Raw genomic sequence first — 25487 nt, 5'->3', positions numbered from 1 at the left:
AAGCAAATACCTTGTATGTAAAAAACAAACAAATTCTGTTTATAAGTATCTCCCATTACACCCCAGCAATCATATAATGATTATACATGAATACTAATAATAGTTACTGAATACATTAGATATGTTTCATAGATAAAAAAGTGAAAATAGTAATGTGGCTATTTTTTCAACGGGTTCACTGATAAATCACCCAAAACTATTTCATCAATCTCAAATTGAACATTCCTTTATGAAAGAAGTCAGTTCTCTCCTTTGCCAGTGGGAGTCAGTCTATATCAACATAAGGTGAAACTTGAGAAACAGGAGCTGCAAATACTTGAACATCTTTTTGATAAGGCTTTGATAAGAACAAAAAAAAAAGTATATTTTATTAAACAAGCCCTTATTTATTACGAAATGCATATTTATTGGTTTGTAACCCTTTGTGTAATTCATTCTTTATCGTGAACAGTCAATGTGTTCCTTGTTTCCCTTTCAAATCCCATTATCTAAGAACCTCTTTTTAAATCGCTTGAAAGAACATCATGTTCAGCATTGAATCAATATATCACATTGTTGATGAAACCCCCTAAGGTCAAATTAATTGCTCTTTTCTATTGTAGGTCCTCATTTTACTTTGATTTTATATTATAATTATTTTAAGATTGAGAAGTCCAACTTGTTTTGAACATTTATCGTTCTCTCATTGCATTATTTTATTATTTTGAATTCATATTTGTTTTTTCAGGAAGATTAATCATCTATCAACTTTGTTTAGTGCAAATACATTACTGTCTAATTTAAATGATTGTGTTTTCAATACGATTCTTTTTTTAAAAATAAAATGCTCTCTTAAATATATAATTGGATACAATACAATTATGATTGTGAATAAGTTTTTATCAGGGAAAAAATGTATTACTCAACAGAAGTTAGTCTAAGAATCTGCTGCTTTTTTTTTTGTAAGAGAAAGAGATTTAAGATGAAAACCACGAAGTCAAACTAATTGTTATTTTCTAATATAAGTCCTTATTCATCTACTTTTAAAATGCTTTTATCGATTGTATCAACATTAGAATGGTTTTATTTCCAATATATATTGAACATTATATAAGTCTCTTTATTGCATTATTTTATTTTTATTTCAGTATGCTGATGATCTAACATCAATTCATTTATCCTTTCAGCGCAATAACAATTTGGTCTATTTGCAAATGCTTTCATAAGAACTTTTAAATAATTATTTTACTGTTAAAGATATAAATTGTTACTGTGAAAATATACGTTTTTAAAAAAGGGACAAAAAAAGCAAAATATTTTTCATAACCCCGCACCCTCTTCCGTTTGTTGTCCGATTTCCCCCCGGCACGTGAACGCATCGCAGATTAAACGTGCGTATGACGTCTTTGGTTTTCATCTCGTTCCTCCTCTGCCTGGAAATCAGACCAGCTAGCCGATAGTTAGCTAGCTAACTAGCTAACTTATTTCATTTCCTCACAGTTTTCAAGACTTAGTTAATATAAGGTGTGTTTGATTGTCTGATTCAACGAGATATTATTCATCGCGAAATTACTTCCCGACTCCGTTTTTCTCTCAGCTCCCGGAGAAAACACTGGTACGTAGCAAAAACGCTAGCTTGTTAGCTTAGACCAGATCTGTTAGCTACGCATAAAGTGCGGGTGGGCCTTTACAAAGGTGTAGCATTAAAATTCACCTCGTTGTTTCTCGAACTACAAAATCAAAGCAGTGTGTTTGGGCTATATTTACCTCACCATATGTTTTCTAATGTAGAATCAAAATATTTGGCTTAGTCTATGGCTTAGTCATAATACATTGTCTGTCTTGCATTCAGACGCAGCAACAGGCCTATTCTGGCGCACGTGTTTTTGCGCCACAAAATAATTTGTTATCGTGAATACATTCTCTAGATATAACTATAAATGTGTATTTAGACTTCACTAGATCACAGATTCATGTTATGTATCCTAAACCTTTTAACCGCTATGACACTGCGAGAAACCTTTGCCACACTAGCAAAATAGTGCCTGCATAATAGTTTGTTTAAATTATTTCGGTTATAGCCTACTGTGTTATTGTTATTTTGTCAGCCACCTTCATATAGGACTGCAGGACTGTATAACAGGCATCGCAGTGATCTTGAATCACTACTAGCTATATTATGTCAGCCATTTTAGAATACTCCATTGCTTAGTATGTTATTTATAATGATTAAAAGGGCAACATTACCTAAAATGTAGTGATTCATCATGTAGCTTTAATGCCATTGATATTGGGTTTAAGTCTTGATGATCTGTTTTTTTTCTTTAGTTTTTGGTATATTTGCATATATAAATATTTTTGTATGTATTTATGACTTTCATCTACAAATAACACAAGACAGAGGAAAAAAAAGACTATTACTTACAGGAAACAAACTCCTACTATTGCTGTTTTTGCAATATTTAATTAGCTTTTATAATTTGTTTTTAATTCGAGGGATGTCTTATAAATCCTGCTGTCTTGTTTTTTTTTCTCTTGTGTCATTTTTTGTATGTATTATACTTTGCTTACTGTTTTCAAAGTATTTATACCTCTGTGTACATATTTTTATTTCCTCTGGTTATACCCTTTTACCCCACTCAGTTTACTTTTCCTTTAGTCATTTGCAATACTGGCTACTACACAATTATAATACTTTTTAAAATATGCTTACTGTTTTACACCTGTGCACATGTATATTACTTCTCATTATACACATTTACTTTCCTGTAAACATTATTAATTTTAGTCTTGGATTCTCCTTTTGCTTTTACTTAAATGTTTTTTAATAACATTTAATGAGCATTGTTGTAGGAATCTTAAGTTTTCATTGCTAACATTGTCTTCTCTGTGATAGTTATTGATGAGATAACAAGGATCTTGAAATGTTAATTTCCCCCCACAGAGCCATGTACAATGGGATTGGACTGACAACTCCGCGGGGCAGCGGCACCAATGGCTATGTGCAGCGCAACCTGTCCAGCCTGCGGGCCAAGCGGCCGCGGGATGAGCGTGGCGGTGAGCGGGACGAGAAGGACCGCGAGAGGCTGGAGAGTCAGCTCAACAGGCAGCCCAATGCAGACATCCTGGAGCACCAGAGGAAGAGGCAGCTGGAGGTCAAGTGTGCCGAGCTGCAGGACATGATGGAGGAGCAAGGGTGAGGCAAAATGCTGCGTTCAGTGCTTAGATAGTCACACTTTGGGGCTGGCAGTAACTCAGTTTGTAGGGACTTGGCTTGGAAACCAGCAGATATTAGCTGGCTACAGTGAAATAAACTAATTAGAATTGGGGGGCATGAAACCCTCTTTAATGGTCACACATGCAGAGCACACAGCACACACAGTGACATTTGTTCTCTGCATTTAACCCATCCTAGTACCAGAAGTCTAGTACTAGGAGCAATAATAGTTGCAAGATCTTTGCTTTTTTTCTATGCTGTGAATAATGATATAATACTCCTCTTTGTTGATGTCCAGGTATTCAGCTGAGGAAATCGAGGAGAAGGTGAATACTTTCCGGATGATGCTCCAGGAGAAGGAGGAGCCGGCTCCCGCCACCACTGACAGACCATCGTAAGTCGATTCATGTGGCTGGAATAAATAAAAATTTGAAATTCAAGCTTAACCATTTTATCATAAATAATTTTTGTTGCACACCTTTAGTTTTCTTAGGTGCAACACATACTATAGGATGTAAATATTCATATGCTGAAGAATACTGTTACAAATTAAATAATGAAAAATAGGACCATTCTTATGCATTAAACCCATTTCAATGTACTTTCATAACCTGTTTTTAAATAAGAGTGTGATACATTTAGTAAGCATGTCATTTTCTACAGAAATAATATCAAATGTACCCTTACAGAGCATCTCATTCTGACTTGTATGCATTGTGGTTTGTGAAGTATGTGTTTTTCATGGACTTTGAGTCTGACAGTTAAGTTGAGGATGATCTCACAGTTTCTGTTTGTTTTGTTTCCTCTCAGGGCGACAGAGACTCATGCTCTGGCTGCTGCAAACCAGCAGAAGAATGACCGTCTTCGCGCTGCCTTTGGAATCTCCAGCGACTATGTGGACGGATCCTCCTTCCATGCCGACCGCAAGGAGAAGGAGAAGGAGAAGAGAGAGCAAGAACGCCTGGAGAGGGAGAAGCTGCAGCAGCAGAAGTACACGTGCGTAGGCGAAAACTCATAGTGCTGGTGTGCAACAACAAAAAAGACTATTTTTCCTTTTTGAAACGACAAACTCACAATATGGCTATATTGGACAAAATGGTTTGTGCTGGGTAGCTGTTCAAAGTGCATCTGTATTTTGAGATACTGTTATATAAGTGGTGCTTTTCAACGCCACAGTAATTACGGTAACTTTATAGTGTAATATTCTGTTCACCAAGCGTTATGTTCGTCCCTGACTCAACGTCTTTGCTCTCTCAGGTTGGTGGAAGATTCAGACGACTCAGATTCTCCTCCCAAGAAGCGCAGTCGGAAGAAGAAAAAGAAAAACAAGGCCAGAGACGGGTGAGGAAATGACCGTGATGAAGCAGAGCTGTTCCTGATAATGGAGAAAATATCTAAGATTCTTTTGTTCCTTCTGCAGCTCAGAGAGTCCCTCCCCATCTCCTCGACGAGAGAAGAAGAAATCCAAAAAGAAGAAAAAGAAACGGTATGACCTCTGGGATTCTTATATTTGTATTGAATGACTTCATGTTGATTGTGATAATTGATGTGAATTTGTTGTGTTTCAGTGATGTGTCAGAAGACGTGGAAGAAGTAGACAGGTATGTGTTTTTTATGAGTCCATCATTATTTCTTTGTTGATTTCAGTTCATAAAGTGGGTATCTTATTAAAAATAGACTGTATTTTTGTTCTTAGTCTGCAGGCTATTTTTTATTTTGTATTTATGGGGATCCCAAGCAAGCTTTTGTTATGGATTATGTGTTAATGTCTGCCCCTGTGACCTTCCTCCACAAAAAAAGTTCCTCAGATGAGAAACAGGAGTCAAATAAAAAGAAGGGGAGTTTGAGTCCTCCGAAAGCAAAGGACGTGCGGGGCAGGAGCGTCTCCTCCGGCTCTGCTCACAGGTATGAGACCATCAATTAGGCCATGTATAGAAGTTATTCAAATGGAAACATTTTAATTGAACACCCTTTACATACATACAAAAAATATATAAATGTATCTGTGTGAAATAAGATTAATTACACTGTGGGTAAGTGCTTGGAAGTAGTTGCAATTTCTTTGAAATGTAATTACTATTTTTAAAATTACCATTAACCACACCCCACAGAACATGTCGATTAACTCCTGACTTTCAGGGAGTAATGTTGAGACCTATTATATGATTTAGTGGCCATTAGCCATTAAACATTAGATACGTTTGGTTAGACCTACTGAAGCCTTTTAGGACATTTTTCGGCTAAACCTGAATAAAATCCATCTTCCAGACAAGGAAGTCTTTGTATATATGAGAGGGGTGTAACGGTATACGTATTCATACCGAAAATATTCGGTATGGGCCCTTCGGGTCGGTAAGAAAAACTTTGGAAGTAATCTCAGGAGCTGCGTCGCAGCGTTCAGTGAATTTGCTTCCATTGGGTTCAACGCGTCATAGAGCGACCAAGTCATTTCATTGGACGAGAGGCATTCTATGAGAGCTGGTCACAGGGATGCGTTCAAATTTAGTCAGTAGTTTGGGGTACTGTCGAAATAGCGAACGCATTTACAGTTGAGCTCGAAAATCCTCCAGCATCATTGAAGTCTCCGGTTTGGGAACATTTTGGTTTCGCAGTTACGTACAAGGATGACGGACAAAAACAGGTGGACCGAACCAAAGCTGTTTGTCGGCATTGTTCAACTAAAATTGGTTACATGGCTGGCAATACATCAAACTTGCACACTGATTTGAAAAGGCATCATCCGAACGTGAACATCACCGGTACCAAAAGAAAAATGACTGAAGTGCAAACCCAACTCCCACTAGCATTTAAGCCTCCACCACTCGCAAAAAGTTCAGTGCCATGTTAACAAAGCGCTACCTGGCTGTATCTGCTACCTCTGTCCCTAGCAAGAGGGTGTTCTCCACAGCAGGAGACATTGTTAGTGCCAGCAGATCGGCAAGAAATGTGGACAAGTTAATTTTTCTTTAAAAAAACATTAAAATAAAATGACAAGCAAGTCCTAATGTCAAAGTAGTACAGTTCAAGTACAGATTATTACAGTTCATCGAAATGCTGCACCTTAATGTTTATTTTATTATATTTTGTATTTATTTGAGTGAATATTCAGTTTAATAATAATAAAAAAATAATATATATATTTTATGTTTTGTGATCATTTTTTCTGCTTTACCGAACCGTGACCTAAAAACCGAGGTACGTACCGAACCGAAATATTTGTGAACCGTTACACCCCTAATGCATTCATGTTTTTCTCTGATGTCCACAGCGAGTCTCCAGCTCCATTGAGATCACGTCAACAGGACCAAAATGCAAGAAAAGCAGACGAAGGAAGAAAGGGGAGATCGCCTGACAGAAGGCAAAGAGGCTACGAGGAAAAAGGCCAACTTCTTCAGGGAAGAGAGGTAAGGCTGAACCTGTTATACTTAAACTGGACCTATCATGCTATATTTGAATAATATAGTGTAGGACCATACCTATATAAGGCATATTTATACTTTTTATTTTCAAAATACCAAACCGATCATGCATTTTAGCCATTCCTCATTTCGCTCAATTTAACACTGTCTTTGCATGGGCTGATTCTGTGAGAACAGCACCATCTACAGGCCTGGCATATGTACTACAGCGTCTCCAGCGCTTTCGAACCGTGGCTGTCTCCTCCTGATTGGTGGAGTTGGCCCATTAGCCGTAACGCCACTTCTGTGACGTCAGAGAAGTGTTCAAATCTGGATCAGTCTGTATCAGATCCGTTGCAGCCCCTTTTTAAGAGATTTGGGTATGGAGGAAAATAGAGAGGGTTGTGTTTTCTGACACTTGGTGAGTTCCCTGGAACACCAGGGACACATATTCATGTATAAAAGATGTTCAAAAGTGCATTTTGCATGATAGGTCACCTTTAACATTTGCTATTAATAGAGAGCTGCTGGAATGACTCCTAAAAGGAGAAAAATGTTCTGCATTTTCGCACTTCCGATTCCCTCATCAATGGGTTTTGGTTAAATGCCCAAAATAAGGTCTATGGCTAACAAATGCTTATTTTAGCATTTGGTTATACAACATAAAATTACCAGCCTCTGTCTCGGACCTCTGTCTCGGATGCTTCTATGAGTCTTAAAAACTTGGGATGCTAACAAGTGGCTAAATGAGACTACTAAACATGAAGCCATGTGACATTGATGTAGAACAGGGCTATTCAATTGGCGCCCCGCGGGCCAAATCTGGCCCCTGGGTGATAATCTACTTTTTTTTAAAGATTATTTTTTGGGCCAGAGTGCCTATATTCCAGAGAGGGTGTTACATTGAGAGATAGAGGCGAAGACATTGCCTGAAAACTTTGGCGGGCTCGGATTTTGAACCTGCCTACTAGCTACTGTAGTGACAAATCCTGTCATTTATTGCATCTCTGCTTGAATGATTAGATAATTTCACCTAAATTAAATGAGATGAAATGATGTTGATGATTAAATTAGCTTCACACGTAGGCCTACTGAGTTCTGAGCCATTTAGATATATAAAGGCCTTGGGGCTATGTTTGATTTCATTAAACACAATATATGCACTCCATTATGCTGTTGTAGTATTTACTGTATCTGAAGCTCTTAATATGATTGCTCATATTTCAAGCCATCTTTTTCCCGGCCCCTTGCTTTGGATCATTTTCATCAACCGACCCCCATTCCAAACTAATTGAATAGCCCTGATGTAGATCGTGTATAGCAGGGGTTCTCAAACTTTTTGTTTATGCGGACTACTATTTATTATCAAGGATTTTCGCGGACCACCTCATATGCAAACCGTGAAAATAAGTGTGTGTGTATATATATATATATATATATAAATTAGGGCCGGGACTTTAACGCGTTAATTAAGATTAATTAATTACACAAAAATGAACGCGTTAAAAAAATTAATGCATTTTAATCGCACTTATTTTTGCACCGCGGAACCTTTCTCACTGGATGAGTTTCAGGTGTACCGATTATACTGGAACACCAACTAACGTTCATTACTTCAGACAACAACAAACCACAGTGAACAATAGTCAAACATGAACGAAGAAGCTGATGAGACCGCTTTGGTTGGCCCCGTGGATTGGACATTTTGTTTTAAAAAATGGACGGATGGAAGCGTCAATAAGAGCACGGTTGTTTGCAAATTATGCAAAAAGGAATTCGCATATCACCGTAGCACATCAAGCCTCAAGTATCACCTCAATGCAAAACATATAGCAGCTGGCGTGGAAGCTAGCGTGGACGTTAGCCCGACTCGGAGTACAAGGACCCACACCCAATTCGCGTTGGTCAAACAGTGGCCTATGCAACAGAGAGATTTTATTATTCATCAGGATATTGGAAGAATATGAGGGATTGAGGTCAATCACTGGCACTTTTTTATTTTATTTTAAATGGTACACTTTATGTTGAACTATTTATTACATTGTTGGTGCAACTGGCACTTTATGTTGAACTGTTTATTGTTTTGGCCAAGGTTATTGAGAGAGTTGGACTGAAATTGATTAGATTTTTTAAATCAACTGTTGGTAAATCAACAAAGTCTGTTATGGCCTCTGAAGCAACAGAGAGATGCTTTCTAATAGTCAGGGTTTCCAATGTTCTGAATGTACTTGAAAGTATTGTGTTTTACTTAAAAAACAAAGTTTTATAGTTTACAGAAGGTCTACCTACCTATAGGCTACCTGAATCTCTGAAATGTACTATATTCCTAAATATGCTATTGCTACACTTTATGGCAAAAATTGCACTTTTCTGTTGGTCTTGGTTAAGTACCACCTTGAAAAAAATAAACAATGTTTTGTTGCTTAAGCTTATGTATTCAGTCATTATTCAATGGTATACTAAAATCCATGTGAAAAAAATTGCTTCTCACTGTTCTCAGGTCAAATATTTATATGTGATTAAAAATGCTATTAATTTCGATTAATTAATTACAAAGCCTGTAATTAATTAGATTGATTTTTTTAATCGAGTCCCGGCCATAATATATATATATATATATATATATATATATATATATAAATAAACGTAGTGTTAAACACCGATATATTGATATTTTAACTGAATAACATTAGGTGACATTATTGTGGCACATCAGTAAAGCCTTAAATAGAAATATATAAGATGGCAGACATAATTGAATGAATTTTAAATGAACAATAACTAAATGAGTTTGTTTCACTCTTAGACCAGGGGTACCAAATGTATGCAGTTTGCTGCAATAAGTACCTCATTCCTTCCTTCTACTTGGGTCCGGATGCTTCTCGTTTTGCGCCGTCCAGTTCAAATGAAATCGCCGCCAATCGTATTTCCCCGCTTGCCCAGGGCCTCTTGTGCTGCATTCACTTGCACCCAGACATTAGAGCTTTTCTCATAAATGTCCGATGAGCCCAACGACCACTACCCCACTGCCGGATATCATTAGAAAGCTAGGAATCTCCTCTTCCCAACAGTGTATACAACTCAAAATGTGTCTTCGGGTCAATGCGACTGATTTCGATAGAGCAAGTCACATATGAGGTGGTCCCCGAAGATCCTTGATAATAAAAAGTGGATTTTATTTAGCTTTTTTCCACGGACCACAGTTTGAGAACCGCTGGTCTATAGCCTAACATTATTACTACTAGGAATTTCATTTACGGCTAAAAATTCCTAAAAATGTTGTTAATATGTGGAAATTATCTGAATGAACAAATAATCATAAAGGTTTGCCACATAGATTATTTTCAGCAGTAATCTAAAAGACAATGGAAAATCCCATTTGCTTTTCTGTTGAGGTAACCAGGGTGATAATAACTTCAGGGTCAGACAAAAAAATGTCCTTCTTGCACCTCTATATTATCCCAAATAAACTCTAAACTAATTGGTTTTATACTAATCTTAACATGAAGGTATTATTTTTGTTTGAAAAAACACCAACAAATCTTTCTCTTCCATCTAGAAGAGGCCCAATCTTGAGAGAGAAAAAGAGAGGCCGATGGAGACTGAGAACTCCTCCAAGAGGAGACATGACTCCTCATCCCCTTCACCACCACCACAGACAGAAAAAGGCAGGGAGCAGGAGAAAGGGAGGCGTTCCCGGAGTAGAGAGATTGAGAAAAGAAGCATGGAAAACGAGAGGGAGAAAGGGAGGCGTTCAAAAAGCAGAGACATGGAGAAAAGGGGGCGTTCAAGGAGCATAGAAAAGGAAAGGGAGAGAGGGAAGAGCCCCAAAACCAAAGAGATGGAAAGAGTGAGGCGTTCAAGGAGCAGAGAAAACGTAAGGGGGAGAGGGAGGCGCTCCAGAAGCAGGGAGGTGGAGAAAGGGAGGCGTTCAAGGAGCAGAGAAAAGAGAAACGTTCCTCAGAAGGCCAGACATGACTCGTCCTCTTCTCGTTCTCCTCTACCGAAACAGGAGACGAGGAGGGAAAAGAGCAGAGACACTGAGTGGGAAAAAGACAGGAATAAACAGGACAAAAAGACGAGACACGAGTCCTCCTCCCCATCGCCTTCTCCCCTTGAGAAGGCTAGGAGGGAGAGGAGCGGAGAGCACAGGGCTGAGAGAGATCTGCACTCCAGGGACAACAGGAGAGACGTCGGGAGGAGACAGGAGAGGGGGGCGTCTCCTTTCCAACAGAGAAACGACCGGGGAAGAGATGGAGGAAACCGAGATTCACCCGCAGCTCGGTCACCTGTCACCAACGGGCGTCAAAGAGAAAGGGAGGACGAGAGGAGGAGAGAACAGGGTGACAGGGTGAGGGAGCAAGAGAGAGGGCGAGGTGGCAGCAAAAGAGAGGAGGCCATACGACCGACTGCGGAAAACAGGAGCGATGGATCCAGACCTGCAGAGAAAGGCAGGAGCCAAAGACCAGAGATGAAAACCAGAAGTCCTCCGAGGAAGGAGAAACAGGCGGAGAAGAAAAGAGCTACCAGCAGCAGCAGTAGCAGCGGCAGTAGCAGCAGCGGTAGTGACAGCGACAGCTCCTCGTCCTCCTCTTCCTCATCTTCTTCCTCTTCAGGTTCATCCTCTGAGGACGAGACCCAGGTGAAGAAGGCTTCCTCATCAGGGAAGGGGAAAAGTAGTCCATCTAAAGGTGCACCGTGTGCCATCGCAGCTGCTGTGGAGAGGCACTTGGCCAACGGTATGAAGGAGAGCCCGGTGTCTGCTGATGGGCGTGCCCAGAAGGAGAGGGAGGGTGGGGGAGACAAACGGGAGAGGGAGAGAGCTCCCCACAGAGCTCCTGCAGAGAGTCAGCCACCCCAGAAGAAAGGTCAGGAGCGCTACAGCCCCACGCAGATGGACAGCCCCTCTCCTCCTCCCTCCCCGCCCCCCAACAGAGCGGATGCCAGCAGAGGCAGGTACTCCCCCTTTGAGGCTGAGAAAACTAGGGTGGAGGCGAGAGTCGGGGATAGGGAGAGAGGGAAGGAGAGGGAGGTAACCAGGAGGCCTGCGAGGTCCAGCCCCGCGGCCAGGAGGTCACGCTCCCCACCACAGAAAACCACTACCGCCTCGCCACCACGCCGCACTCCACCAAGGCAGTATCAGGAACCCCCGCCCCGATCCAGGAGAGCTTCTCCCCCCCCGACCTGGTCTGACCGGGACAGAGAGAGGCCGAGGGAGAGAGACAGAGACCGGGAGAGAGAAAGGGACAGAGATAGGGAGAGAGAAAGGGAGCGGGTTGTGAGGAGGAGCCGGACCAGAAGCCCAAGAAGGCGCTCCAGGTCTAGAAGTCAGAGGAGGCGCAGCCCCCCCAACAGGTAAGAGGAACATCCACTCATTAAAAGGCTGCATCTTTATACCTGGCTTCTCCTTAAGAAGGGATCATAATGCAGTTACTTAGGCATTCTTTTGGTCTGTTTTATTGCAATTTAAAACACAGCCAAGTCTGTAAATCTTGAGTTCACCCACACAATAGATTCTGCCAACAAGTGACCGGTAATACAGCTCGGTCAAACTCAGAGTTCTTTATCTCAGAATGATGTTATAAACCCCGACACGACACTGTTTGGCTTGATAACGCATGTTTCTTTTGTGAAAAGTAAAGTATGAGGGCGCTAATGTAACTTCCGGACCAAATTACCCACTGGCGAAAATCATGCATTTAAGCAAAGTGAGAAAATAATAGTTTCTTCATGTCTTAAAGCTGCTGAGTCATACATTGCACCCTAAACAAAAAATAAATCCCAAGTTACGGTTTCTTTACTTCCTCTACAGAAAATGTGCATTATGTTTTTATTTTGAGTTTTACTATAAAAATGTGGCACCTCATACAAATGTTGGATGTTTTTTCTTGATAAAGTATGAACTATTTAGTGATGCGTGCTGTATGTATTTGGTTACACAGACAATTGATTGATTATATTCATGATTACTACAATATACAGTTTTTTTTTTTATGTCAAATCACTTTTCACTCATGGCATGGAAACTGTTTTGTTATTTCAGGGTGCATCGTGTCCTTTTATTGGACAGTTTGACTGGAAGTGAGGGACTTGAGGAGGATGACATGTTGATTCTTAAAGTCTTGATTTGTTTTTGTCTCCCAGGTCCCGCCGCTCCCCCTCCCCACAGCGGCGAAGGAGGAGCAGTCGCTCCCTCTCCCGAGAGAGAGCCCGAGAGAGAGAGCAGCAGAGGCTCAGGCAGAGAGTGCTGGAACAAGAGAGAGAAAGGGTGAAGCAGCCCCCAAAGGAGGTTCCCCCGCCCCGCAGGGCGTCCTCCTCTTCATCTTCCTCCAGCTCCTCCTCCTCGTCTTCGTCCTCCACTTCACCACAGCGACAGGGGGAAGACACCAAGGCACTAACAGAGGACGAGAAGAAGAGACGCTCCTCTTCCTCACAAGGCCCCTCCAGAGACTCATCCCACGCCCAGGCTTCAGGTCAGAGAGGCCCGCCGTCAGACTCCAGGCGCTCTGACGGTCCCTCCAGAGGGTCTCCGGCCGCCAACCAATCAGAGACCAAACAGCCCTCTGAGGGTCCTATCAGGACGCGGTCACCGGGGGCGGCCCCTACACCGTCAGACCGCACAGTCCGCAGTGAGAGCGCTTTGAATGGGAAGGAGGTAAACAAGAAGGCCAACCAAAGCAGCAGCAGCAGCTCCAGCTCTTCTTCCTCCTCATCTTCCTCTTCTTCCTCCTCTTCATCCTCCTCTTCAGACAGCTCCGACTCTGAAGGGGAGCAGGAAAAAAAAGGGTAAGCTGGAGACGGGAAGAGTTAATGATAAACTGAACATAAGAAGCCGAAAATTCAGGATTCACAGCTAATTAATTTGTAATTGATGAATGATTAAATGGTTATTCAACAACTGTTCTACTTAAGTGTGCTTCAAGCCTCTTTTTTTTAAACTGTTCTATTCTATAAAGGCAGTTGACTCATTGCTTCTGGGAACTAAATGTTTTCAATACTAGTTTCTGGGATTGCAGATTCCCCTTTTGTGCCATGGAAAAAGATAAAACTTTATTATACCTTTTTCTTTTTTACCTGACTTTCAGCTGTTTGCCTCACTAACTTTGTGTTCATACTAAAATCAAAAAACTACTAAGAGCAGAGGGGGCCCTGTTTGGAGCACCCTTAGCTGTACTGATTATTCATAAATGTGTAACTTACAATAATTACTCAACTTGTGACTTTTGTTTACAGGAAGCCAGGAAAAACTCCAAGCTCTTCTTCCTCATCCTCATCGGAGAATGAAAAGGAAACCAAGAAAAAGAGGTACAAAGAAAACTGAAACTCGTTTTACTCAATAGGTATTAGTGCTTTTAATTCAAATGTGTCTTTCTGCTACATTAGTTATTATCAGAGTTTAAAAACAACTTCAAAATGTACTTATGCCCATATTTTTGTAATTGTTACTGAATTGTGCAACATTGAAAGTAATTGTTTTTGAACCAGGTATAAAATGACTTAATATTGGGTTAGATATATTGGTTGACTTTGAATCAGGAACTTAAAAAGGACCAACGCTGTGAGGATGACAGTGTGAACCTTTTCCCAAGGATACTGACTGTTCACCAACTAAATCATCTTTTACCTGAGGAGTGCATGATGAGTTCTGCTGCTCCAGTGTTTTCGCTCTGAGACTTTGATTGACAGCTGTGTTTTTTCCTCCCAGCCCTGCGATGCCTCCGAGGGTCCCGGCTGATTCCCTGAGAGACTCCCGCTCCCTCAGTTATTCTCCTCCGAGGCACATGAAAGCAGCGCAGCCCTCGCCCAGCCGCAGGTCTGTTAGCACTGTTGGACATTAAAAGAGCGAGACAACAGCTTTGAACTCCCTGTACAAGCAGGGCTCTCAAGTCATGTCTGGAAGTTAGTTTAGCTTATTAACGTCAACTTATACAATTCAAATACACATTAAATAATCAATTAGTGACTGCTTTTAAAATGGAGGCATGACTGGTTTATTCTGTATATGTAGCTTCTCCTTTACATACACGAACAACAGAAGATGGATGCTTTCATAAAAATAAAAATAAATGTCTCTGTCTTCGATTGTTCCCATTCATCCCATGTTGAATAGAGCCAGTGCTGGTTAATAAAATGTGCTATACATTAATCAAAAATGTGCATTTAGCAGCAAACTAAATAGTTTCCACCAGTGAGGAAGAGAACCTTGTGCACGCTGACAGTTATTTAACAAAGAACGTTTGCAGCTGCCGATAGCATATGAGACACTGCGCTAATGAAATTACAGTGAAGACGTGCACATAACATTTTGCAGCAGGGTGTAATTATCCATGTGGCAAAGAACATTTTGTCTACATGCCACAAACACAGTAGGTACAACAATTAAAAGAATAAAATAAAAAGGTTAGCAATTTGCTAATAGCAGAGCAGCAACGAGACGCTATTTGCTTAGCAGCGCAGTTTACCCTCTGCATAGGACTGTGCAATAAATGAATATAATACAGGGTTTCCCACACATAGGCTTTACTTAGGCGGGCCGCCCAGGTATATTAACGTCCGCCAAAGTATATAGCGCGACCCATTTAGGTTGAATCTTTTTTTATCCGTCCGCGAGCACAACGCCATCTGCGATCGATTAACTACCCCTCCTGTACCTGTTAGCTCTGCTATCGCGTGAAGGGTCAGCTTTATGCGCTCTGCAGTAACTCCGGCGAACAGTTCATGAGCGTGCTCCACTAGCACCCTATGGTTCACCCTACAATATGCTAACAATGTTGACATTTTTGGTGAAAAATATCATCCAGCCCTACCTTTTGTGGGTGCTTCCTAGAGTTACATGGCTTCTTTTTGTCTAATGTTCAACTTTTAGCAGTTGCAAAATCTGCACAATCCTTTTGTGAATTCCCGAGTCTTTATAAAGGTTTTATTTTCCTTTTTTTGTAGGAGCAGCAGCAGGCAATCTCCAAGCCGCTCTTCAAGCAGCAGACGAAGGAAATGAGCCGACACCTTGAGGCGCTTCTCTTCTTCTATGGTGTTTGTCTTTTCCCCTAAAGCTGGTTTAACTGGACTATAACAGGGACTCTACAGCCAGCGGTCAGTAGATTAACCTCGGAATGTCGGGGGACACACTTATCAACAACGCGTTTGTTTTTTAAGCAGCAACGACCCGCGGCCGGCTTGTACATTTATTTTTAGGAGCTGAATAAGAAACGTACACATTCACACACGCAGACACTGTTAAGTAAAGTGTATCTCTAACAATGTTCCTGTGTACTTGTACTGTTTGTTGCAGTCTACCTGTAGATATGAGCTGTCTGTATTTTGGTTATTATCATGTAACAGATGATAATACGTTTCCATTTAATGTGATCAGAAATGTGTTGATTTCTTTGTTGAAAATGGTTAATAAAAGGCAATTGTACATTTTATTTGTGTGGATTTTGTCCATTCATATCCAGACATGACACTTTAAGGATATACACTTTGATGATATTTTTATTATTGTTAATACATCCAATACATTTTTTTAAAAGACAGGCAGATATGTCTACAGTATCACAGACTGACATTTCTTCTGGGTCTGTGCCATAAAGCTCCATAATGGTCCAAATGTTATACAGTGAAGGAAGAGGCCGACACCTAAATCTATTAAAATATTACAATGTTAGAGATGAAAACATACATGTAAACAATATGTTTTTGTGTATCATGATAGTGAAAGCAACTATTGGAAGATGACATAATGGATACAACAATAAATATACCAACAAAACAAGATAATATAGAATATTCAATAGTATCATGTGTATTGATCTTCACACTTTCACTTACTCATAGTAATAGTTAAATGATGTGAAACTGGGTGTAAAAAAATAAATAAAAGCAAAACTTGAATGAATACGCAAGCACAGTCTGTTGCACTGGGGGACTTTATGTCATGAAAAGTGTCAGTGTAAACAATATGTGACTTAAATACAATTTTGGTGGAGGGTTAATAATTATTTTTCTCATTTTATATGGACTAAAAAAAACAAAATCATATTAAAAGAGGTGTAAATGTTGTCATTATATTCATGGTGTTATATAATTAGATAAGGCATGTTTTGATTATAGTGCTGCTATTATTCTTGCGGAAAGGGGGGTACAGTTTTCTAAAATGGTATTAAACTTAATTGTGGTGAAATGACTAACTTGAGCATTCTTTCTCATGCGGGGGTTGAACAGGCTGTGGGCGGAACGATTACACAATCAATGATTTGGCTATTCTTGCACTTTTATAATGTGCAATCATTTGTTAGGTTGGTTGCTTCTTTATATTCCTAGTTTCAAACAAATCTCAGATACTACATTTTAGCATTTAGGGCGGAAGTTCAAGCAGTTGATTTAACCTTTATTCATACAATCTATATGTCTTGTTCATTTTGGTGGAAATGACCTAGACTTAATTAGAAAATGGTTTTGATCTTGTTTCTTATGTTCTTCTCTGTTTAACTTTCGATAGGCTTAATCACCTTAAATGGATATACCCAAGTCAACAAATATATTAAAAAGATCTAGCAATAGGGTCTTTAGTTGGCAGTGACACATATAAATAGAGAAACAGTTGAATATACAGTTGCAAGAAAAAATATGTGAACCCTTTGGAATTACCTGGATTTCTGCATAAGTTGGTCATAAAATGGAGGAAGCCACTGCTGTCCAGAAAAAACCTTGCTGCACGTTTGAAGTTTGCAAAAGAGCACCTGGATGTTCCACAGCACTACTGGCAAAATATTCTGTGGACAGATGAAACCAAAGTTGAGTTGTTTGGAAGGAACACACAACGCTATGTGTGGAGAAAAAAAGGCACAGCACACCAACATCAAAACCTCATCCCAACTGTGAAGTATGGTGGAGGGAGCATCATGGTGTGGGGCTGCTTTGCTGCCTCAGGGCCTGGACAGATTGCCATCATCGACGGAAAAAAGAATTCTCAAGTTTATCAAAACATTTTGCTGGAGAACTTAAGGCCATCTGTCACCAATTGAAGCTCAACAAAAGATGGGTGATGCAACAGGACAACGACCCAAAGCACAGAAGTAAATCAACAACAGAATGGCTTCAACAGAAGAAAATACGCCTTCTGGAGTGGCCCAGTCAGAGTTCTGACCTCAACCCAATTGAGATGCTGTGGCATGACCTCAAGAGAGCGATTCACACCAGACATCCCAAGAATATTGCTGAACTGAAACAGTTTTGTAAAGAGGAATGGTCCAACATTCCTCCTGACCGTTGTGCAGGTCTGATATGCAACTATAGGAAACGTTTGGTTGAGGTTATTGCTGCCAAAGGAGGGTCAACCAATTATTAAATCCAAGGGTTCGCATACTTTTTCCACCCTAAACTGAATGTTTACATGGTGTGTTCAATAAAAACATAAAAACATATCATTGTTTGTGTGGTTTTAGCTTAAGCAGAATGTGTTTGTCTATTGTTGTGACTTAGATGAAGATCAGAACACATTTTATGACCAATTTATGCAGAAATCTAGGTAGTTCCAAAGGGTTCACATACTTTTTCTTGCAACTGTATTTATAGGAATAAGGGATACATAAATATATAGCTCAATTTTTTCTTTAAACATAAAATTGTTTTTATTAAGTTTTACTTAACATGTATGAATGCAAAGCTTTTAATAAACATAATGAGAGTGAATTAAAAATATTTCAACGGTTTGTATTCAAATTAATTCAGAGATAATATTATCCAAAATAAACCAACAAACATTTTAATGAAACAATCTTAAATCATATTTTTATTGAATTTAACCTAACAAATGACCGTCTGCACACACAGCGGTTGCCGGTCTAGGTTTTTCCCACATCACGTGAAGGCAGCCTCAGATGATGAGAGTGGGTCATCAGCTGCAGACAGGCAGGTGTGGTCGACACATTCCAGGATTCCAGCTACTCCACCGGAACAGAAACAACGTTTACCGCGGATATATGTAAACACAACCCGGTGACAGACCAACAAGTACACGTAAATGACCAAAGTAAGTGTGATGTCTTTATTAAACAGCAGTCCAAAGTTTCTCCGGGGAGTGAGAAGTTTCCTGACGTCTTGGTGTCGGGGGCAAGTCAGCGCGAGGCCCACAGACCGTCACTCCAGAATGGATAGAAAAATCTAGAAGTTTTAAAGTTTACTAGCTCTTTAGCAGTGACGAACATCTTTTAAAACTTGTTTCTCCTCCGGTTTAAGTAGTCAATGTGTCCCTTAAAGAACATGTTACTCAATTCGCCTTTTAGAAGCCGTAACATTATGTCACCGAAACTTAGGTGACACATTTAATACTTCAATATCCACCTAATTAAAGTGTGCCGAATTGAAGATCACCCTTTTATGTATTTATTAAAGTAAATTAAAAGCTTAAAGTTGCATATTCCCATTGATTTACATGAAAATAAGAGATTTTCGTTGGGAGTTTGGCGTGTCGTTAAGTCAGTGTCACACACAGCTGAATTAAACGGTTAACTTGTAACTAAATTAATAAACATTAGTGCCAATTCAGTTGAAGACATCGATTACGTTTCGACCTTTTGGTAAACCAGCTGTGCACTTCTGTTTTCTGGTTGACCTGTGGCCGCTGATTCATTCCTCTGGTGTTTGTTAGACATTTACGCCAGACTGCATTCAAAATATTGGAAACAAATCTGCATATTCACTTTAAGTGCTCACACCCTGTGCCAAGCTAATTAAACCTTATATTCTCAATGTGTAGGTACTATAGTTCAATTCGTCCCTTCCAGATATATAATTATGCCTTAACTTAAGTCTGTACTTTACACAAACAAATGAGGGATCATACTAAGCCGAATTGAATGATGACTGATGTGAGACTTAGCACCATTTGTAATTGTATAATTCAAGGTGTTAACCTTTTATGATAGAGAGATAATCATTAATTGACACGTTTTATAAGCGCCCATTTGTGTTTCCATGCAAAATGTAACGCATTGTGACTATTAACTCCCATTAGCAAAGTCCCATTTACTTATTTCAAATGGCAGCAGCAGCCTTTCCTGTTTTCATGGAAAAGCCTGCCAAACTCCACTTTGAACTTCCCTATTTAATGCAAGTCATGGAAACGCATTGGCAGCTACACAGAGGGACTGTTTTTGTTGGTGCTACCTAGCTAACCCTGCTAAGTTTTAAGATGGGGGTGGATTCAGCAGGATGAGGAAGTTATATTTAGTGACTCAGCTGTTGTTTGAGGAGCAGGGAGGGAGCTAAGGAAGGGCATACAACAATAGAACAATAACTGATAATCACAGGGGCAGTGGTGGAAGAAGTATCCAGGTACTCAAACAACCCATAAGACTGTGAAAAGACTCTACTGCATGTCAAAGTCTTTCATTCAAAATCTCATCTAAGTATAAGTATGCATCATCTAAATGTAGTTAAAGAAAAAGGTATTGACTGCGCAGGAGTATGTTTCCTGTCTGTTCATATCACCGCTGCCTTGTGGTACATTTTACTGCAGTAGATGTTTTGACCTACTTTTAACTGTCTGCTAGTTTAATCTGCAGCAATGCATCATGGTCTATACTGTTTGTAGGGTGGTCACTGTCCTGTGAGAACCACGTAGCTCATAAAAAGTTAGCTTTATGAGTTTTTCAGAAAAGCAGCCCGGTTTTCAGCTTTGTGATGATCCATTTTCCAGCTGATCCAAGCATCTTTCTAAATAATTCATTTACATTAAGAAGGAGATGAATTCTCTATGCACATATTCAAACTCTTCTTCTTTCAGTGCATCACAAACATTCAAAATCATCTGGCTATAAAAACAAGTACTAAGGAAAAGTTGCGATTTTAGTAGTACTCGGAACACAATCGTACAGTAAGGATTTGCTGTGGCTGGAAAAACTCTTGCATTCAAAGTATTGGCATCCGTTATGGTCCATTTATTTTTATCTCGAGAAGTTTATATAGCGCCAGTTAACTTGTGATTTCACCAAGAAATCATTAATGTGATACAATATATTTTAAATCATTGTTTTATTTTTCTTTCAATCTGAATCTTCAAAGAAACTAAACGTAGCCATTTTGTCAGAGTAAAAAGTATAATATTTTCCTCTGAAGTTTAATCAAGTAGTACATATTCTAGGTAAAGTATGTCAAAATTGTACTTAATTGTACACGTATTTCAAATGTGTTTTTGCAGCACTGGACTATTTCTTAACATTAACCGTTAACCTATTTGTTTCTTTTCTCTGTTTAGCACCTTGTAAACTTGGACTGAATAAGCAATAAACCCCCTCATGTGGGATTAGCTTTTAACCCAGCACGCAGAGGAACTGGACTGAAATTAAAGCAGCAGCTCAAATGAAACTCTGCAGATGTAACCACGACTGAACTGCAGAGAAAAAGAGGAACGTCTCCTATTCTCGCTTCTCCTTTTTTATAAAAAAATTAAAGGCATGGAGTTAATGAGTAAGCGGTGGTGGATTTCAGGGCAATAACACCCGTCCATTTGGCTGTCAGAGCAACAACCACCAGATGCAAAATCCCCCATCATGCATACTTTGGTTTGAAGGCATAGACCTCTGCATTAAAGGAGAGAAGACCGTTCACTGACACAACTGTGGATGTCAGAAAATCAGCGAGTTAGTCTAGAAACCGTTGGAAATCCCCGGCTGGGGTGTCATCGGGTGGAACTGGAACTAAGGTGCGACCACGCGGCCGCTCTCAGCATGAATCATACATGCAGAAATCTCTAGAAACGGATGTGCTCCCACCGTGAATCCTAACAGACATGATGTGAACTTCTGAACCGAAACTCCCAAAAAGTTGCAGAGAAAATTCAACTGGAATGTCGTCTCATTGGCGAGGGAATGCCTGTGATTTTTGGACAAACTCTTGTGCTGCTCTGAGCTCGTAGCATAAGGAGGGAATAATAAAAGGAAACACCGGGGAGATCAGGAATATCGCCTCCTCTTATGAAACTGATTTGACTTGGGAAGACAGTGCGAGGCCTTCCACATGGCGGGGAAGGACTACAATCATCTCTTTAAACTGCTCATCATCGGAGACTCCAGTTAGTGCCTTTTTGTTTTTATTCATATGAAATACTCTGTTGAAGTCAAAGCATGTTGTTTATGGAGTCCCACAAGAGAGAAACGGCACGTTGCAAGTTAGCCGTTCCCAAAGGTTTTTCTCTAATGCTTAGCAAACCAACAATTAATGGAGATTTGGGAAACGAGTTACAAAATAAGTAAAGTAGATTTTGTATTGACAAAACATGAGCTGTATGTTTCACCTTTTGATCAGCTGGAACCAACATTGGATGAACTAGTTACAAAAGAAGCTAATCTGATATGATTGAAACAACATAATCAAGAACTTGAGCTGTATGTTTCTTAGTTAATGGTAATGTACCATTTTAATAATAATAATAATAGCTTAGATTTATATAGCGTCTTTCATGGGACCCAAGTTCGCTTTACAAGGAAGAACAGGGCAAAACAAACATAACAAAAGGCAATCAGACAACCAGTCAGACAGACAAAAACAACAAATAGATTAGGGGCCAGAGGCCTTGGTGAACAGATGGGTCTTGAGGGCCCTTTTGAAGGCGTCAAACGTGGGGATGCTGCGGATCTCCGAAGGGAGAGCGTTCCAGAGGGTGGGGGCTGCCACACTGACGGCTCTGTCCCCGAATACTATTTCTTACTCAAGACTGGTGACAATATAGGGGAACTAGTAACAAAAGATCAATGCCAATTTGGATTGAGAAAGACACATCCTGCAGGTTTTACTCATCTTTCATGTGAAAAAGCTGACAAACTATTAAATAAACCCAATTGAAAATGTGCATGAATCACATTACCTTGCTAGATTCAGGACATTGAGAGATCACGCGATACATATCATAAACTCAGTTTGAACATTGTAAGGAAATGCCCTGCAATGGTTCAGCCCAGTTTCAAACCGCCTACTCTCCAACCAGTGCAGTAAACTGCCTCAACGATGTGTTTGCTTTAAAGCCCCTAAACTGCCACGCTGCTAAACAACGTTTTCAGAGAGGCACTCGTAGGTTTACAATGATTGTCTGCGGTCAGGCTTAACTGAGCTTTTGTTAAGTATTCAATATTAACCATTATTCATTGATGTAATAATATTTGGACTCTTCAGGCTGCCTGTTTGGGACATTTCTCCAAAGTAACCTTAGCATAAAGGATCAATATTGTAATTCAGATTGTTTAATGTGATGGCGCACATCACATGCACCTGAAGACAGCCAATCAGTCAATGAAGGACTTCTGCCGGTTTTAGACTTGTTTTACCAAGATATTGCATAACAACACATATCTTGCAGTGATGCTTTAGTTTTCATGGGTAACATATTTTGGTAGTTTTGAGGTATACTGTACTGGGAACAGCTCTGGGGAAAAAGACCACCTTTAAAAGTTTATTCAATGATGTGTTTGAGTAAAATAACCTTTACGTTTGTATCCTTTAAACTACTCGCAACATGTTTCTGAAGTAGACATCGTTTAATTCAAAGCATTAAACCTCTGGGATAAATGTCGGGTTATTCCAACAAATATGGATTTTATTTTGTATTATGTAATATAATTAGCATTTCTTTGCATCATCTGAGGTCTAAACACTGCATCTTTGTAGTTCTGTTTAACAGTTATCATGTTCTGCAACTTAATAGCATCATAACAACATATCATAATCGAATTAGTCTATTGAATAAAAAGCATAATCATTTGACTTGAACACATATAAATAATAAACCAGAGAAACTTTGATCAACATTTAGTGAAAGCCTTAGATTGTGTTGATTTTTCTGTATTTGCCAGCATGCAGCTGCTTCATTCTGGTTGATCAAGTCTCTTCTGAACAAGTTAGCACATGTTTTTTCGGGGAAATGTTCCAGGAACAGTTTTCAGGAGAGTAATCTCTATTTAAACAAGCATGTTTTTGTCTTTTTCTCCAGCCTGCGTTTATCCGTTGTTCTTATATCTCGCTTCGTTTCACTTTGGTTTTCCTTCCCCTCCTGTGTTTTAATGACTACTGTCACTCAGGAAAGAGGAGATTTTTCTGATAGTAAAAATAGACATGACTGTCTCGTCTGTTCCTGATTGATCACATTAATTTCCACGCAGTTATTTATGAGCTAATCTTTGATGTGCTTCTCCCTCAGATGTGGGGAAAAGCAGCCTGCTGCTCCGCTTCGCAGACAACTCCTTCTCTGGTGAGTCTCCAACCTCTGCTGCAAGTCCAATGACAGGACATTCCTCCGAACTAGAGCTTGTATTTATTAGTGGGAATACCCAGAGAGCATCAACATTGAAAGGCTTTATTGTCATATGCACAATAGCTACAGCGTCACTTTTGGCGCCAAGTGCCAGGCTCCTCCAATAATGCAAGTAAAGTGCAGTAATAATAATATCATATACATATACATACAAAATAGGAACAAAATGTTAAATGAAATGCTTTACAGGTGAAAAAAAATACTGAATACTGTAAGAATGTATACATTTATATATAAACATTTGTTTTTCCTGATTCTTGATTGTTTAAAGAGGAACTGAAAATGAGAACCAGACTGGAATGGATGTGTGAGAAGTGGCAATCTGGGCCAAAGGGGACGATTTTGAGATCTTAAATATTATATAGATTTGATAAACCTTAAAATGTCCACTGGATGACTGAACGTGTAGCGATGTTGCTGCTCTGCTCGGGAGCTTTCTTTCTTTTATTTTCTTTCTTTTATTGATCTACCATACACACCAATCCAAGGGATCAAAGTTCACTTGGAGAAGACTTATTAATGCTCTGCTAAAACAAAAACCATGTAACATCAATTGAAACAATATAATCTCAAGTTTATATCTAAACTAAAAAGAATAAATAGTGTAATAATTGATAAATGTGTGGACTAAACGGTTGTGTATTATAAACAAGTGGCAGTTACATGCCCAAACACTTCATGCTTTACAGTGAGGCAGAGAATTACAAGCATGTTATCAGGTGAGCCATCTTATCTCTGCTGGGCTAGAGCTGTCCTGACCTGTCTGCAGCTCCACAGCGACAAAACCGTTTGTACAACATGAAGACATTGTGGGGGGTCAATGGATAGAAAGACTTCCTCAACGTTTGTCATTAAATACTTAACATATACTATTCAAGGCTATGTTCAGTTTGTGGATTTCTTGCATTTTCCACTTTGAGGTCTAGAACACAAAAAGGTTATTATGGCTTTTCAGGCAAATTCCGGCGAATTTCTTTGGAGGCCGTCATACATAGGTGTCATTTACACTGGGGATGCAGTGTCCCCTCCCCTTTTTGGCATGGCGGCTTTTGTCCCCACTTGTTCAAAGCTTAATGTTTGAAAACCTAGCTTGCTGACTAGCAAATGAAACACTTCCATCAAGGTTTATTTTCACATGACCAAAATCAGGCGAGCAATGATCAGTAACTTTAAACATGTCTTAAATAGTTTCTGATCTTTGTAAGTAATTACTCTGACCCACCAATCACATTCCCAAAAATGGTATATGTAGAAAAAATCTCCTGTCCCCCAATGTCCCCTCCCCTTTTCAACACTGTGACACCTTTTCAACATACCGGTAAGTACTTACTGTAGGAAAGGCCTGGGCGTTATGGTGATACAGTATATCATCAAAGAATATAAAAGTGTCTTTTGTGTATATTTTTATATTGATTCTATTGTGATATAGGTTGGCTCACAATTATTTATTATTATTATTATTTATTAAGAATATTGCATATTGTATATGAATATTTTTGAAGTCTTTAACTCACACAGGACATACAAACATAGGCTTTACCATGCTTAGATCTGCAGTGCATTTCTGTTGCTGGTTCCAGTATGATCT

At 39.6% G+C, this 25487-nt stretch overlaps 2 protein-coding genes across 3 annotated transcripts in view; both read left to right on the top strand.

Moving 5' to 3' along the window:
- Positions 1-1344: 1344 nt before the first annotated feature.
- On the top strand, positions 1345-16017 carry srrm2 (serine/arginine repetitive matrix 2). Of its 2 annotated transcripts, none has more exons than XM_079646076.1 (14): positions 1345-1594; positions 2924-3175; positions 3495-3590; positions 4007-4192; positions 4454-4537; positions 4617-4682; positions 4765-4797; positions 4997-5101; positions 6465-6600; positions 10157-11949; positions 12739-13380; positions 13828-13899; positions 14300-14407; positions 15535-16017. In XM_079646076.1, the coding sequence occupies exons 2-14, from the start codon at positions 2928-2930 to the stop codon at positions 15587-15589; spliced, it is 3624 nt and encodes a 1207-aa protein (XP_079502202.1). In that variant the 5' UTR covers positions 1345-1594; positions 2924-2927; the 3' UTR covers positions 15590-16017. The 2 variants fall into 2 exon arrangements, with proteins under 2 accessions (XP_079502202.1, XP_079502201.1); XM_079646075.1 differs by having other exon boundaries at positions 1346-1594; positions 10154-11949.
- Positions 16018-18438: 2421 nt separating this feature from the next.
- Positions 18439-25487, top strand: part of LOC307014190 (ras-related protein Rab-35) — a 13573-nt gene continuing 6524 nt past the window's right edge. Inside the window, exons 1-3 of the mRNA XM_079641989.1 lie at positions 18439-18625; positions 20852-21667; positions 23786-23836. Coding sequence (XP_079498115.1) covers positions 21613-21667; positions 23786-23836 — 106 coding nt within the window. The 5' untranslated portion in view covers positions 18439-18625; positions 20852-21612. The remainder of the gene's footprint in view (positions 18626-20851; positions 21668-23785; positions 23837-25487) is intronic.

The sequence above is a fragment of the Notothenia rossii genome, assembly GCF_949606895.1.
Source record: "Notothenia rossii genome assembly, chromosome: 8".
In the NCBI taxonomy this organism is placed as follows: Eukaryota; Metazoa; Chordata; class Actinopteri; order Perciformes; family Nototheniidae; genus Notothenia; species Notothenia rossii.
This window is presented reverse-complemented; position numbering and strand designations above follow the sequence as displayed.